Source organism: Diadema setosum, chromosome 3, assembly GCF_964275005.1.
Source record: "Diadema setosum chromosome 3, eeDiaSeto1, whole genome shotgun sequence".
Lineage (NCBI taxonomy): Eukaryota > Metazoa > Echinodermata > Echinoidea > Diadematoida > Diadematidae > Diadema > Diadema setosum.
The window spans coordinates 10,501,751-10,519,800 of NC_092687.1; the positions used below are offsets into that span (position 1 = coordinate 10,501,751).

General features: G+C 38.3%; 1 protein-coding gene across 1 annotated transcript in view; it reads left to right on the plus strand.

The window, feature by feature from the left end:
- Window positions 1-18,050, plus strand: part of LOC140246538 (TBC1 domain family member 2B-like) — a 58,516-nt gene that overhangs the window by 17,323 nt on the left and 23,143 nt on the right. Inside the window, exons 8-15 of the mRNA XM_072325881.1 lie at window positions 4,180-4,185; window positions 5,669-5,732; window positions 7,739-7,889; window positions 9,481-9,579; window positions 10,935-10,994; window positions 14,755-14,869; window positions 16,271-16,398; window positions 17,220-17,354. Of these exons, the coding sequence (XP_072181982.1) occupies window positions 4,180-4,185; window positions 5,669-5,732; window positions 7,739-7,889; window positions 9,481-9,579; window positions 10,935-10,994; window positions 14,755-14,869; window positions 16,271-16,398; window positions 17,220-17,354 (758 nt within the window). The remainder of the gene's footprint in view (window positions 1-4,179; window positions 4,186-5,668; window positions 5,733-7,738; window positions 7,890-9,480; window positions 9,580-10,934; window positions 10,995-14,754; window positions 14,870-16,270; window positions 16,399-17,219; window positions 17,355-18,050) is intronic.

Genomic DNA, 18,050 nt, shown 5'->3' on the forward strand with positions numbered 1-18,050 from the left:
TTCAGTGTTTGAAATCATCATTGATGGTGATATTTGTTCGTAGATCTCTTGATAGTGAAAGCCTAATTCTCAAAACTTGTGTATCCTGGATTGTTTTTGTATGCATTTGACCATCATTAAACAGCCTAGTCAGCAAACTTTGACAAGTTCTGAAATTGAGCCTCCACGATGTTCCTGCCAACAACTGTGTTTTTTCTTCCCTGGCTAATGATATTAAACTGTTGCTCTTCGAATTTGACACCATAGCACCTCATATTACAGTTTATGGTCCTACAGTTGTAAACACACACTTTAATGGCTATATACAATGCGATTAACCTGTTGAAGACGAGTCACGAGTATACTCGGGCAAGTGTCAATGGGAAATGCGTTTTGTAGCAAAATCAGTCCGTCCTCAATGGGTTGAAAGACAGGTCTGTACTTCCCAGTCATTATCTGTTTTATAGTGACTGCACAAAGTAGGCAATGTATGGAGATCTAGGGAGGGCAGTTTTGTTTATACTATGATATGCTACTATGTCATTTTTTTTTTTTCTGTTTTGATCAAACTAGGAACACATATTGCATATTTCTGTGAAGCTTTATGTGTTCAAACTGTTATCTCATGTATTTGTAGTACCTTTGACTCCAGGTAACTAGAAAACATTACAAACGAACAAACAAACAAAAGGGGAAGAGGGATTTATCTGACTTATGTCAACTCTGCTGAATGCGTGATAACTGAACTTTAAGTGAAGCAAATGGCTGTAGATGAGTAAACAGCATGATCAATAATGACTCAAAGTCTGCTATAAACCCTCAAAGTCCATCCCCGTAGCCCCACGAGCAGTGACTAATTCTCTGTCAGTGCCAAGAACACTGTATGAGAAACATTCGCGTGCCTGTGGCACTCTGCCACTCTTATATAGCCATCATGCCCGAGTATTTTTAGTGCCAGAAGCTTTACGAAGGCCTCAGTGTGGGTAGGGAAGTTCATAGTGTGTTCTAATAGTTTTTGGTCCCTAAACTTTTCTTAGTGATTAATTGTTTACCCTTTTTTTTTTTGGGGGGGGGGGACATACTTCAGTGTAAGCAAGACTTACACTTGTATGCTTGCTTTGTGCTCTATTAATAATTTATGGTTTGAGCCTCGAAAGAGACTATCATCTCGGATACATTGAGCCTTGGCTGGCTGAGTAAGTGAGGAAAACAGCAATAACAGCAACAACAACAAAAACAACTACAACAACCCCCAGAATAATAACAGCAACAACAAGAACAACAACAAATGCAAACTATAACTTGCAAACTTAGTTTGTACTTAGTATTGATCAGCCTTGTGAATGGTGGATTTAGATAGTCCTGAAAATAAGACAGGTGTTCAAAACAAAACAAAAAGTAAAAATAAGGAAAAATTCAAAATGAGTGTAGATTTGCTCTGTACTGTACAAGGAAAAGTTTTCATTTTTCCATCAAGTTCATTTCGAATTGTTCATGCACCCTTTATCCATTCATTAATAAGAATTTCTTTAGCACCCTTGTGTGCAAAAATATATATCTTATCATCAATTACGAAAAAGGGTTCAGGTTTGACTTTCCCTTTACTTGGACTTTCCCTTTAAAGGTAGGGAATCCCATTTGCATGCCTTAAATGAAGAGTTGTATAAATCCAGTGGTATGTTGAAGAGAGTATCATTTTAGAAACTCCCATAAAGTATTGAAAGTGGAAGGTAACATTTAGTACATTTTTATTGACCGTTAGATTTTGAATTGAATTTTTTTTTCGGGGCTCACCGTAAATTCCAGTACATTGCTAGGCTACCTTTGCAGACCCATGCACTGCATATGTGTCCATCATGTATATTTTGTGAAGAAAGTTCATCAAAACTTACAAACATTTCTATATACATTCATGCCACACACTCTATATGTTATTACATCAGCTCCTATACTTTTAGATTTGTGTTTATAGATAAAAAATACAGAAGACTGCAACAAAAAGGCTTAAGTGTGGCTGACACACAGAACTACTGAGTAGTTGAGTTTTGTGCATTATTCAAATTGTAGATAACTGTTGACTTCCAAATTTCTCCGCAGTGGCCTAAACAAGTCCCCTGAGGTTCATATTTAATGTTTTGCTGCATTTTGGGAGGTCTATAAAAGGTATCCCTACCTTTAAGCATGTCAATACAATGGAACAGTTCAATCATGCCTGTAGAACTTCAATATGGATTGACCGAAAACAGTATAACACGTCAGTGAAAATTTGAGGAAAGTCAGACAATTCAAGACTTATGAATTTGTAAATTTTCTTTGCTGTCATTGGTGGATAACAAGACTACTGTTGTTTATGATGTCATTTTGGACAACAATATAAAGAAAATATTAGGGGCATTCCAGAAAACTTTAATTTTGTTATTAAAAGTGCGTGTTCCATTGACTTGTTACTGACATATACTGTAAAAGTGGAAATTTTCGCGCATTTCGCGCAACCAGAAACTAGCGCGAAAATAAAAAAACTCGAATATTTTGGCTTGCCATACGTTCCTGTGCGTGATGTCTTGATTCCGCGGAATTAAAAACACGCGAAACTCTTCTGACCCAGCCTAGCGCGAAAAATTAGTCGCGTGAAAATATCCACTTTTACAGTACAATGTGTATTGTAAAGGGTAATATTTATTCCCCTGCTTTCTGAAAGTGATAAGTCACTTGTCTTTCATTACATTTTAGAAAAGTGAAAATATGTTGAATTTTCTCATAGTTTCTCTGTTGCTGTCAATAATGACATCACAAAGTACTTCAAAGTCTCTTTATCCATCGATAACAGCACTGAAAGTTTAAAAATACGTATAACTTTTCAATCGACTGTCTGATTTTCCTCAAACTTTCACTGATGTGTTGATAGATATTGCTGCTTTCACTCAATCCACATTAATATCAATAGGCTTTGGTTTCCTATAATTACTGTCTTTATCTCAAACACATGACATCAAATCTTCTTCACGTGCATCATAAAATTCTCTCTCTTTTCCTCTGAATTGTGTATTGTGCGTAGACCCTTATTGCTAGTACGCACAGTCGGTGAAACAGGAAATGTACGTTTGTTTCTTGAATCCAGGGGGGTGTTTCATCAACGCTTGTCAGCGCCGACAACTGTCGGCGCTGACCAATTTCAGCAAAATCCTTGGTTTTGATTGGCTGGGATGCTCTGGTCACTGACTGTTACTATGGTGATTCAAGTTGTCAGCGTCGACAAACGTTGATGAAACACCCCCCTGGGCAACTTTGAGTGGTCGGCCATATTCACTCCTCCAAAGAGATATCAAAAGCAAAGAAGTTACTGCATCGAGGGTTGTCACTTGAGAAAAATGCCCCGTTCCACTTTAAATATTAAAGCTATAAACCTCAATACAATGCACAATGCCTCCTCGGCCTGTTTTTGTTTTGAACGAAGATGGTACTGGTATACTTGAATACAGATGAAGGAGAAGAAGAAAAAAGAGAGAGGAGATAATTCATTCAGCTTCTGTCGCCAATGTTTCAGTTTCGAGATCTGCCTGCCCACTTGAGCTTGCACTTTGCTGGACCCATGAAAAGTAATCCATATTTTCTAAATGTGCTGCTGGAGTGTTCATCTAGTTTTGGCTCAAGTCTTCAAGCTGTATTTCTTTGTGATGCCTGTCATCCAAAATTTCCCCGAACATAGTATTAACACCAACAATAAGACAAAACATATATGCGGTAGCACCACGAAAAATTTCCACATGGTGAAATAATTCAGTTTTAAATTTATTTTCATAGATGGATTAAGTGTGACCGCAACTAGGTCATGTACAGACTTTTCCCCGTTGAGGATTGACTGATTTTGCAAGAACATGCTTTTACCATAGAAACGTACCTACCCGAAATAGAGTCAAGACTAGTCCTCAGTGGGGTAACAGTGACTAGTGTCTTTTTTGTTTTAGGTCCCGTTTACTTGAAACTGCTTTCCTTTCTGTTTGGTTGATTTGATAGTACACTACTCTTTTCTGTCGTGTTAAAGGGGCACAGTCCCGGTAGTGTAGAGGGCGCTGTTGATGATACTGCCGATCACTGTTAGCATGATACGAAGATAGCCGAAGTTGAGCTGTCATCAAGAGTAAAGCACGTAGGTGTTGTTAGGTAACATTGCCTTCATTGTCTTCTCTGCGCATCATGCAGTCCGTAGTAATGCCAGGGTGCATGCATGCATGTGCTTCTTAGTATGACATCACAAAAGAAGTTTACTAAAGCTGTCATCCGTCGCTAAAGAGGAGTCGATAGCGTAGGTCTATAGGAAACTTGCGCTGTGCGCCCGCGTACGCATTCGACTAAACCACCGGGACCATGTGCCTTTAACCTGTATAAAAATATGCCCAGGCATTTTTGGAAGGATAGCTGAATCTGTCAGGAAACATTTTTAATCAGCATTCAGTAATCCATGCAAAACTTGAGAGATCCCAGTATCGATTAATCACTGTTTGATATGTCAGACTGAAGAGCCAATCAATATTCCACCCTTACTGTGCTCTCTTCGCCAATTGAGGAAGATGTCTTGAAACTTATCTTGTCAAGGAATAGAGATAAATGGTCTATAATAATCCCCTTATTATCCCTATCAGTGGTGGATCCAGAGGGAAACACAGCCGGCGCGCTCTCTCTTTATTTTTGGTGAAAACAAAAGAAATAAAAAGACAAAAATGGGAGGGGGTGCGAGCGCCTCCCTTTAATTTTGTAAAGGTGCCTCCCCTGTAAGGAATTCCTGGATCCGCCCCTGCCTATTGTGGGCACCATGGCTTTCCTGTTGGACCGAGGCACATTGCTACACCTGAGTGAGCTTGCTGTTAAAGGGGATGGCTAGTGACTGATCACTGGGAATCAGTGGGAATGCTGAGGGATGATTGTTCCAATCCTTGTGGGATTCATCAAAGAGTACATTATAAATCTATTGTTGTTTGGAAAGTATTTGCTTCAGAACGGTCTCATACTCAAGTAATGTGCAGTTGAATACCCCATCACTGGACAGGCATGCTAAACCTGGAAACATTAAACTGCACATTACTTGAATATGAGACCATTCTGAAGCAAATCATTTTCACACGACAATAGATACAAGGAATGTACTCTTAAATGAATCCCACAATTATTGGAACAGTCATCCCCAAGCATTCCCACTGATTCCCACTGATCAGTTACTAGCCATCCCCTTTAAACTTCTGTAGCACAGAAAGTACGTAGGTCAAACATTGAGGAATTACAAAGATTGACAAAAAAGCTTGACAAATTAATCTAAATATCTAAGGGCACATGAACGGTTAAAGGGATGGTATACATACAATTTGTAGTTTCGGTTTAGACAAGGATTCAGGTTTTAACTTTCTGAAAATAATGACCCACCTTTTATTAGGCCCACTTTGCTTTGTTTTGTTTTTGGATGTCTCAGCCATTTCAAAACCAATTTCCATCAGATAGACTTTTGATTCCCCACTCAATTGCATGCTATTTGAAGTGTCAAGACAGTCACAGAACACCTGTTGTAGCACAGCATAGAAACTTTGCATTGTATCTTTATTCCTTTTTTTATTACTTGAAAAAAAAGAGAGAAAAAAAAAGAGGAAGATGTAATGGTACTACTACCGGTATTTGCTTTCACTTTCTCTGTTGCCATTAGCAACCGTGCTCGGGGCTGGTCAGCACTCAGAAGATGAAGGAGAAAATGAAGAATCCCATTCCAGGTAAGGTCAACGACCTCCTCGCGAAATCTAGCAACATTTTCGTTTTACACTTTCCATGGCAGAGACTCTACACAGTGCGTACAATGGTTTACATGTCTTGTACATTTGTACAAATATGTGTACAACTGTATGTCGTTATATATAAAGATTTCTGTACCAGTCGGCCCAAACAACCCTCTCCATAAAAGTTTGAGAGGAATGGTTATTATAAACAGTTCATGCTTGCTTTCGTTGGTTGATTCAGTGTGCTACCCTCTGTAGATATAAACTTTACAGTGGGATTTGATGTCACAGTATTGAAATGATACATAAAGACTACAAGGATGTATATTTTAAATGAAATGAACATGACTTCACATTCGTTATGGAAACTGCACAGTAGCATGTCTTGTTGCTGAGATGTGTTTTGGCAAATATCTTCTCCATGCACTCGGATATTACAGTATGTCAAAAAAAAAATACAATCAGATTTTTCGCATTGATAACTATCAATATGTGACCCGCTACAACAAAAAGGTCCTAAAGTCGCGCACTGTCGAAGCCGTGAAAATCGAGTTTGAAGTCAGAGCATTAAAATTGGTCAAAACTTATGATTTTCTGATTTTGATGTATTATTGGAGTCTAACATGTCTTCTATCATCTGTCGAAATTTTGAAGCAAAATGATCAAAGGAAAGATAAAAAAATAGCATTTTTCTGAGCCATGTTTTTTGGCGTTTCAACGAAGCAGAAACTGGTTCAAAAATTTTGATTGAGCGCCACAGATAGCTTCCGCCCCTAACAACGACCAGAGTGATCTCATTGGTCAGTTTGCTGCTTGCTGCTAACCGAAGCGTGAAGCTCGCACACTGCCCAGTTGACTGGTGCACGTGCGGGCGGGGTGCGCTATGCTCAGCCGCTTCTCACATCCTGGTCACTGATTGGTTGATGAGGAGACCGCCGACGCTGATGTGCTTGAATGAACTCTTCAGGGGTTGCTAGGGCTTACCTTCTATTGTCCAGAGGTGAAAACTGACTTGCGTGTCCCTTGATCGTGATTGCGTCAAAAGGAAGACTTTTAGGGCGCTTTTCTCGAAACAGTGCTTTTCCAGACGTCTCGACATGCTCTCTTTTAAACATCGATATCTCCGCAGCCGATTATTGTTATAAAATGTGTTATATATCAATTTAAAGCAGAAAGATTAGGGGATTTTATCATGCAATTTTCAAATAATCGACCTCGCCCGACCTTAGGATCATTTTGTTGTAGCGGGTCACATATGATCAAACTGTCTAAATGCTACTGTACTTCAGGGTCTTAAAATATGATATCTTACCTATATTTTGCAGAAAACCCCATTCAATTTGGTTAAGTGGTCACAGAGAAATGTGAATCCTTGTGAAGCATGTTGTGGATGTGATTCTTCCAAGTTTAGCACTCGGATGCTCTTGGAACTGCATATCAATATGTGAACACAATGGACAGAACTTGGAGGGAGGGGATTCCTGACATGCTCTACAAAAATCCTCATTTCTCTTTGACCACTGAAGCAAATTGGATGGGGTTTTCTGCAAGACATGGGTAATAAGTTGTAGTTCCATTCCCTGAAATTGCAATTGGATTGATTCACTATTTTTAAAGTTATCATTGCAGAGGGTCCCGTTGGATTTTTTTGTTTTTGTTTTTGGGACATACAGTAAAACTACAGTAATGATCGTTTGGTCCTTCTTCTTCTTCTTCTTCTTCTTCTTTTCTTTTTCTTCTCATTGTTGTTATTATTGTTATTGTTGTTATTCCTATTATTATTTTTGAACAATTATGATGATAATGGTGATGCTTATTATGTGTTGCAGTCGTAGAATTAGAAGTACATCTACTGTCAATGCTACTAGTATTATATTTTTGTTCTTCATTGTCATACTACTATAAAAATGTTATAAAGTGAACATAGAATTATGCTGCAGATCACATCAAAAGATGCAACACATACATCACTATGTAATATTGTTGTCCCTCCCAAACAATAGACTCTGACATTCCCCCGGTGATGGACTATGTGGAACCTCCCATGCACTCCGTCGGGGAAGCCACGGCCACCACCACTCCAAGATCGGGGATGTTCAACCTCTCCCTGACTAGCATAAAGACAGACCTCAGAAATCAGATGTCGAATTTAGGGTGAGTGAAACCATGGAGAATTTTCTCGAGCACGAGGCAGTAAGCAGGTGTCACTATTACAGAGATGACAATGATTATTTACCTCCGCCAAGGGAGGAGGTTATGTTTTCGTTACTGTTGGTTTGTTTGTTTACTGTTTGTCTGTGTGCAAAATAACTCAAAAAGTTGTTAATGGATTTGGACGAAACTTACAGGAAAGATTGAGAATGACACAAGTAACAAATGATTATAAATTTTGGTAGTGATCTGAGAATTTTGGGGCATTTTATGAAGGATTTTTGATATTTTGGCAGGTACACGTAGGGTCAATGAACTTGGGAGTTCAGGATGCGCGTATTTAAGGTTTGCATGTACGCATTAAAGTGCGTGCTCTAGTTTCTACCAAGGTAAGGCGCGCCGCGCAGCCAAGGGTTTATGACATAACAAAGGTTTCTACAAATTGGGAAATCGAAGCGACTTTCAGCACACATTGCTATAAGTACGTGTGGGTGGAAATCACTGATATCTCTAGGGAAGAACAAGATCAGTGGTGGAAATGAACAGCATGCCTGGCGGAGGTCTGCACTCTCAGAGTGCTTTTCTAGTTTTGTTTTGTTTTTCAATTTATAATAATGCAGGTTTCAGGGAAATGATGTTTTCCCAAAATTTTCAAAGACTACACAATGTCTATGGCAGGAAAAGTGAAAATGTCCTACATTTCATCCAAAAACGCACTCTTTCATCAGGGCTGCACACTAACCCATTTTTTTTTTTTTTTTCTACTGGTCCGACCTGCCTGTTATACCAGTAGGTACCCATTTTTCCATGTATCGTACTGGACTGTTCTTGAAAAAGTTACTGGTCCGACAGTGATTTTGACTGATCAGCGACCGTCGGACCAATGCCAGTGTGCAGCATTGCCTTCAGCCTTCAGAATGTATTACTGCAATACATTGTTGTTTCCTTGCTATATACCTTTTATATATCCAAATTGATAAACTGTCATAAAATCAAATATAAAAGCAAGCAGGGAATTTTCTGACAGTCATAATGAAGTATGTTTTAAATGATTGGTAAAGGACTTTGTGGGAGCTGGGCGCCTTTGAATGTTTCAACAGATAAATGGCTCTATATAAATGCTGGGCGCCTTTGAATGTTTCAACAGATAAATGGCTCTATATAAATGCTGTTTCATCATCATCATCATCATCTGTGATAAACCAACTTCACTCCTAGTTTATCTAAGGACAAATTTTTGTCAATGATTTCAAATAAAAACAACTTCGAATAAGAACAACTCCAACTCAGAATTTGTAATCAAGTACATCAGTTTAATGTTTCCAGGTTAGCATGCCTGGTCAGTGACGGGGCATTAAGCTGCACATTACTTGAATATGAGACCTTTCTGAAGCAAATAATTTTCACACAACAATAGATATACAATGTACTCTTGAATGAATCCCTCAAGGATTGGAACAATCATCCCCCAGCATTTGCACTGATTCCCACTGATCACTAATACTAGCCATCCCCTTTAACAATGCAAAAGTAGCACAACTTCTTAGTTGTACATGAATCATCAAGGTTTTCTTTCTGGATGAATCCATGGCAGCCTCTGGAAGTCCCCAAGCACCGAAACACCGCCGGAGAGCTTTGGAGGGAACCTTCAGACCGATGCAGCCAAGCAGGCAGAGCAGGGCAAGCAGAAGAGGTGAGATTGCCAACTTTCGATGATGACTATGATTATATCATTTCTTATAGTAATAATGATTATGACAAAAATAATGATGATGATAATAATAGTAATAGTAGTAGTAATAATGATAATAATAGTAATAATAATAATAATGATAATAATAATAATAATAATAATAATAATAATAATAATAATAATAATAATGATAATAATAATGATAATAATGATGATGATGATAATAATAATAATAATAATATTAATAATAATAATAATAATAATAATAATAATGATAATAATATTGACAATAAGTAATGACAGAAATAGCAATGGTAGTAGTAATAATAGTAATAAGTAATGGTAATATTTTCTTTACTAAGGATGTAGTGTTAGCACTGCTCTTCCAGAGGGCCCTGCCATTGTTATTGCCAGGTAGCCATTAGACAATGTACACCTTGTTCTAGTGTAACATCGTGGTTTAAAACATTTTGTACAATGATGTAAGAACTTGGTAGGAGTCTGGACCTTTGTTTGTTAAGTCAACTCAGTCCTTATATCCACTGTACCACACTGCCTGCTATCATCGTCATCTCATCATCATCATCATCATCATCATCATCATCATCAATAATCATCATCACCATCATCATCACCATCATCATCGTCGTCACCTCCATCATCATCTTCTATCAAAATCAACAGCCCCATCACCTTCATCATAACCACCCTCAATCAACATCATCATCATATCAGTACCTTCAGCCGTCATCAATCAAATTCTTATCGTCCTCATCAACAGCATCGGCATCATCATCACTGTGATTATCTATGCCATTGTAATCAATCAAAATCATCATCATTCCCATCACCAGGACCACACGTATAATCATTGACATCAGTCAAAATCATATTGTCATCACTAGCATCATCATCACAATTGTCATTATCTAATGTAATTATCACTCTTACCATCATCATAATAATCACATCACCATAATCATAATCATCAGCATCACCATCATCACCATCATCATAATGATTACCATAATCATAACCATCATCATCATCATCATCATCATCATCACTATTATCATCATCATCACCATCATCACCATTAACTCATAAGGGAAGAGTCCCGAGTACAATGTACGTATAATACTCTGGCAAGTGTCTATGTGAAATGCGTGTTATGGCAAAATCAGCCCGTCCTCAACAGGTTGACATCACCATCAACATCATCACCATTATCATCATCACAACATCAGCGTCATCTTCGTGTCCATCATCGCTGCCTTCAATGTCATCATTCCCATCTCTCTACAATCATCTCTCTAATATTTTTTCCCATTCTCTTTGCCGATCTTTTTTCACAGCAGTAACCTCAAAGAGATTGCAAGTCACAGTGGTGGTGTTGCTCGAGCCGTCTTCAGATGGTAAGTCTTAGTATTCGAATTCCGGATTGTTATCATGCTATTGGTGTTAAAATGATGTTGATAAATGTCTCTTTAAAGGACAAGTTCACCTCCATAGACATGTGGGTTTTGTGAATGCAGCAATATATAATAGTAGAACACATCAGTGAGAGTTTGAGGAAAATTGGACAATCCGTTCAAAAGTTATGAATTTTTGAAGTTTCTGCGCAGTCACGACTGGATGAGAAGACTAATATAGCTTGTGATGTCACATGAGTACAACGACATAAAGAAAGTATAAAGAAAATTCAACAAATTTTTACTTTTCTTGCGTAACAAAAGAACACTCAACTTCTCTCTTTCAAAAGGCAAGGGGAAAAATATTACCCTTAACATACATCAGTAACAAGCTGAAGAAATGTGCACTTTATTTAAAAAGTAAAGTTTTGTGGAATTCTCTTTTTATTTTCCTTATATCGTTGTATGCATGTCGGTCGTGATTTGGTAAAAAGGTGTATGTCTGCCGTTTTACAGCGACTACAAAGCCGAGAAAATTGACTTTAAAGTTTTGGCAGTTTCCTTGACCGTAGAAGCCACCTAAACTGTGCAACGCTCAGGGATTCAATTCCATGATTTAGTATACACTTCAAATTTCATTTCCTGATAATTTTCTTGCATCTAACTTTAAAGAATACTTCAGAATTAGCACTTTTAGCATGTTTAGAGACATACACCTTTTTGCCAAATCACGTTTACAGGGACTGCGACCCACGCTATTTTGGCAAAAAGGTGTATCTTCACATACACCGTAAGAAATCATGCATTTAACTTGGCAAAAAGGTGTATGTATAGAGATACACCTTTTTGCCAAATCACGTTTACAGGGACTGCGACCCACGCTATTTTGGCAAAAAGGTGTATCTTCACATACACCGTAAGAAATCATGCATTTAACTTGGCAAAAAGGTGTATGCATAGAGATACACCTTTTTGCCAAATCACGTTTACAGGGACTGCAACCCACGCTATTTTGGCAAAAAGGTGTATCTTCTCATGCACCGTGAGAAATCGTGCATTTAAGTTGGCAAAAAGGTGTATGTATAGAGATACATTTTTTTGCCAAATTAAACGATAACAAAATATACCAGAGATTTTGTAGGGAGAAGGGTGTATGTGAGACCATTTCTAATCAAATGTTAACTCTTGACAATCTTTACTTCATTATTACAAAAAGATTTAAAAAATAACAATAAAGAAAAATATCAGGATGCACAACTTGTTCATCAAACATAGAAAAATGTGCGCAAATTACAACTCACCCTAGAGTCTAAATATGAACAAAACATGGTCTCATGGATATGCATGGTTAAGGATTACAGCTGAAGAATTTTTCTTCTTCCTTCTCCTCCCTTTTTTCCAAAAACTTCTACTTCCAGTGAGATGATTCATCATATTTTTAGCTTTGTGCCCCTTTTTTTCGACAAAAGGTTCGTTTGTTTTCTCTAGTGAATGCTTTTAATTTAGCAAACAAAGAGGCAGTTGTTTGCACATCATGTATCTGTTCTTAAAAACGCAGTTATCATGCTGCTCCCAATTTTTGCAATAAATTAAATAAATGTGAAAATTCAGGTAGGATCATTTAACTGTTTGCATCCACTGAACACTTTGAGCAGTACATCCAAGTATCATTTCCAAAGACAGGGACACATCTTTCTCTAGACCTTTGTGTGTAACTGCCACTAAATGTCTGTTAGGTAACAGCCCCATACGCATAGCGTAATGGGTAGCCGATCTTACAGTCACACAGCACACCATTATACTATGTACTAACTATACACAGCCCAGTCGCTGTACATGGTACGTCGCGACAGGGCTGTACGCGCGCGACCACCAACCACTAGGAGAGCGACGTAATCGTATTAAGATAGCTTTGAATTTTGATACTTAACATCATTTTTGTCACCTCAAACTCAACGAGTATACTTTTCAATATTTACTCTACATCTGATGCTATCAGTATTCAAATGTACGCAATGAAACTTACCGAAATTGATCATCATATCCAGCATGTCCACACGGTACACAATCTTTCACGCCAGGCCTAACTATACACAGTCCAGTCGCTGTATGGTACGTCGTGACGTACATTACCATGTACAGCGACTGGACTGTGTATAGTTAGGCCTGGCGTGAAAGATTGTGTACGGTGTGGACATGCTGGATATGATGATCAATTCCGGTAAGTTTCATTGCGTACATTTGAATACTGATAGCATCAGATGTAGAGTAAATATTGAAAAGTATACTCGTTGAGTTTGAGGTGACAAAAATGATGTTAAGTATCAAAATTCAAAGCTATCGTAATACGATTACGTCGCTCTCCTAGTGGTTGGTGGTCGCGCGCGTACAGCCCTGTCGCGACGTACCATGTACAGCGACTGGGCTGTGTATAGTTAACTATGTACAGGCTTCTACATGCAGTGCACAGCACGGACAGTGCAGGGATCACTGTCATTTTGAAGCGTAGAGAACTCTCATCCCACAGCCACACTTGCCGGAAAAGCTGTCATTTCAACAGAAATGCTAGATTTTACGAATCTGCGCATCTAATGGCATAGAAGTGGCCATAGAAGTCTAGGACAAACGTTAGATCTGAACTTCTAGATATTAGGTTCTATCTACTCACCGACTAGCAACAAGGAGAAACTTCTGCAGTGCAACGGGCTGCCAGTTTTAAGTCAGGAGCATGGCCCGCCACCGCACCGACCGGTGAAACGGTACACATACATGCCAGCAGCACGTATAAACAACAGAGTATATAATATACACAGAGTATAAAAGATACACCTTTCTGCCTTATCATACTTCGCAACTATAATTCATGATTCATTCGGCAGATGGATGTATCTAAAGATACACCTATCTGCCAAATCGTTAAGCTCTCCCCAGCGTGCACGGTTAGAGGTGTATCTAGAGATACACCCTTTTGCCAAATCATGTAGTTCTCTATCCTGGTACGTCATTGTACGTCAAGGGTGTATGTAAAGATACACCCTTTTGCCTAATCAAAAGCAGGAAAATTGATAAAATAATACAGAGATAGCCCCAAGTATCTCGGAAACAAATGATCGATGACTTACGAAAGTTGGTCACATGAAAATTTCGGCATCGAAAACCCCCCAAATGGTAAAAACCAAAAACATGATATTTTCCAGACATACACCTTTTTGCCAAATCACGACCGATGTGACATCATACACTGTGGTAGTCTTCTCATCCAGCAGTGACTGCGCAGATACTTTAAAAATTCATAACTTTTGAACGGATTGTCCAATTTTCCCCAAACTTTCACTGATGTGTTCTACTAATATTGTTGCCTTCAATCAATCCACATGTCTGTGAAGGTGGACTTGTCCTTTAATATTGAGCACCTTGTGGCCTTCGTATAATTTTCAAAGTGCTGTACTATACTGATATTACCTTTTTTGTGTGTATGTGACGTGGAACTCTCGCTATTAAATTGCAGATTTAATTTTTTTTACCCGTGTTTAAATAAAAAAACAAACAAACAAACAAAACAAAGCAGACTGACAGCAATTAAGAGTATACTACATGTACATAAGTACTGGTAATACAGATATTTGTTGAACTTTGGTATTCATTTTACTTTTGTGAATCTTGGCTCCTTACAATATATTTGAGAAAGTTCCGTGTATGGTAAAATTTCAAAACAGTACAATTTATGTTGCATTGATGTCTTTTATTCTTTGGCATGTCCCAGGAAGCATAATAACACGTCCAGCGGAAGTCCTGCCACGATGCCGGCCAAGACGACTGCACCTAACACAACGTGGTTTGAAAACGTCCCTGACTATGACTGCAAGAACTGCCAACAGGTGAGCCTAGACGACGATTTGTCTTTATTCATTATTATTCTTTTTTTACATGCCTGTCATATCTGCTTTATTTTCCAACCATTTATTTGTGTTTGCAGGGCCTATGTACATGTATGTATGTATGTATGTATTAAAGTATGTATGTATGTATGTATGTATGTATGCATGTACAAATGTATGCATGTATTTATTCATTTATGTGTTTATGTACAGAAGTATGTGGGTTTATATATATTTATTTTTTATTTCTTTATTCATTTTATTCATACATTTATTCATGTATTTGTTAGCTTATTTTTGTTTATTTCTGTTTATTTTCATTCATTAATTTAGTTGTAGTATTTATATATTCTTGTCTATTTGTTTGATTATTTGTTTGTGTGTTTTTTTAAGTTAGGTGCAATGTGGAAGAAAATGAAACTCTTTTTAATACTGAGGGATGCCAGTTTTCCAGCAGGAGCCTGAATTCAGGCCCTGGTAGTATCAAAGTTTTGGCCCTTTCATGTACTGTACAAAGTAGTTTCCATTTAGATGTGTTTTCAGGCCCCTTCTTTCATTCCAGCTGGCATCATTGTCTTTTGCCCTTTGAGTGGCCAGCCACTTCGTGATTACTTGTCAGGCTTTTCCATCAGCACACAGTAATCCATTATCCACCCAAACTTGACTTGAATATAAAGCAGTCAGAAAGTTTACAAGCTCACTCAGTTGTCTTTATTGATTGTATCCTTTCATCTGTTTATAGAAAAGGTCACATGTCAGAAAGATAGCAATATAGAATCCTTGTACAATATTTCTTTAGTACCTGTTGAGCATATCATTCCATACTTGCCAACTAGTAAGATTTTATCAGATTCAGTAAGATTTTTTACATTAAAAATAGCAAAATCAGATTTTCTGTCAGAGAAATCAGATTTTAAAAAAATATTTAGATATACCTTTCATGTGTATTTTCTGAAGATTTGACCGAAAGTAAGATTTTTAACTTCAGTTTGCATATAAAATAAGATTTTTGCAATCCACGAGTAAGATATTTCATCTTGAAATGTTGGCAGGTATGTCATTCCAATATGATACTAATAGAGTATTTATACTAATAGAGTATTTAGTATGGTATTTAGTTATTATTATTATATTTTTTTTTTGCATAATAATCATAATTGAAGTTGTTCCTGATGACCAAAGGGCTTACCAAAAGTTTACCTAACATAGCATTAAATGGTGCATGCAAACTGATTGCAAACATAGAGAAATGTATCCAGTAGGAAATAGATGGATGGAAAAATGTTTAGTCTTGAGGTGGGGGTGGGGGGAGTAATTTGATTGCATTTTAAATGACTGCCATAACACCGAGCCTCATCATGACCTTTGTCTGACCTCTATGTCTGACTTCTGACCTTGCAGCTGTCCAATGAGGTGAGTCGGTTGAGCGAAGACCTCTCCCAGGTCAAGAGGGAGCTGGAGGAGAGTAAGGAGTTCATCGACCTCTTACACCGACAGCTGACCGCTTCTCAGATGCAGACATCCAGCAAGTAAGTTTATTAAACCCGTGAAAAATGTCCGCAAGGCAAAGTTCTACCACCTGACACAGATCTTTAACGTTTGAGTATAGAGAAGACTGTCATTGCTATTCAGTACAGGCAGCATTGCCTATAAAAATTGAATCTATTTGGACTCGAGAAATAGCTTCAACTTAGAAAAGATTTGTTGGATTAAAATCAATAGAGTATAAAGAGAAGAGGATATGAAAAGACCTTCAACTACCATTTCCACCCTATCATCGTTGTGATGCTCTCATTTTCCAAGCCATGCCATCTTGTTCATGTAATCATAGTGGTGGTACTATACCCAGTAGATTACTGTACCAATTTTGCTGTTTCTGTGACCCTTCATCGGATTCATAATGTGTTGTAGCTGTGCACTTTTGATCCAAGTTGCTCTACTTGCTACAGTCTCTTTGTCATCTTATTGAATTTGCCATGATGGTTATCTTCTCTCTTGTTTTTTTAAACTCATGCAATGTCGATTCTATGGTCTTTACTTCCAAGCTGTTGTCACCATGCCCTCTTCTCCATCTAACTGATGATGTCGTTGGTATACCCTCTTCATTGTCATTATGACATTGTCGTTGCTATGTTACCGTTTCCACCCTGTTATGGTTGCTATGCACTCTTCTTCATTTTTGTAGTCACTGTTGCTATGTATTTACGATCCAAATCACTATTACACTGCAATTTCTAATGGTTGTTATTATGCACTATCCATCACAGTTGTTGTATTTGCTATTGTTTCACTCTGTTAATTTGTGGTATAATGATGATGTTGTCTGTTGCTATGCAACCGTTTCCTCCAGCCGTGAGTTCTCCCTGTGCCAGACGGACCAGGAGAAGCTGCAGGTGTTGCAGAGGAAGGACAAGCAGCTGGTTCAGCTGGAGCAGCTCCTGCAGGAGATGAGGAATGACAGGGACAGCTTCAAGAGTCAGCTGGGGTAAGACAGGACCGGGGCCACGCCGGGAATGAGCCACGCCCAAAAACTTTTCCAGTGGCGGATCCAGAGGGGGGCGCACAGGGCGCATGCCCCCTCTTTATTTTTTGGTTGAAACAGAAGAAATAAAAGAAAAAAAAAATATGGGGGGTTTGTGTGCCCCCTTTAATTTGGCAAAGGCTCCTTCCCTTTACGAAATTCCTGGATCCGCCCCTGTTTTCTACCCCATTTATGCCATATGTCCTCCCCCCCCCCCAAAAAAAAAGAAACAAACAAAAACAACACACACACACAAAAAAACAAAAACAAAAACAAAAACAAAAACAAAAACAAAACAAAACCCAACAATTACAATGGGACCCTCCACAACGATAAATATAAAGATAGTACGTGAATCAATCCAAATACAATTTCAGGGTAAGACATCATAACTTATTACCCACATCTTACAGAAACTCCATCCCATGTTTTTCAGTAGTCAAAGAGAAAAGAGGGGCATATCAGGAATCCCTTCCCTCCAAGTTCTGTCCATTGTGTTCACACATTAATATGTAGGTCCAAGAACATCCGGGTGCTAAACTCGGAAGAAGCAGACCCATGACATGCTATTTAATGATCCACATTTCTCTGTGACTGCTTAACCCTAAAAAGACTGGGGGGGGGGGCCTAAAAGGCCCCCCCTCGACATTTCGCGCGATT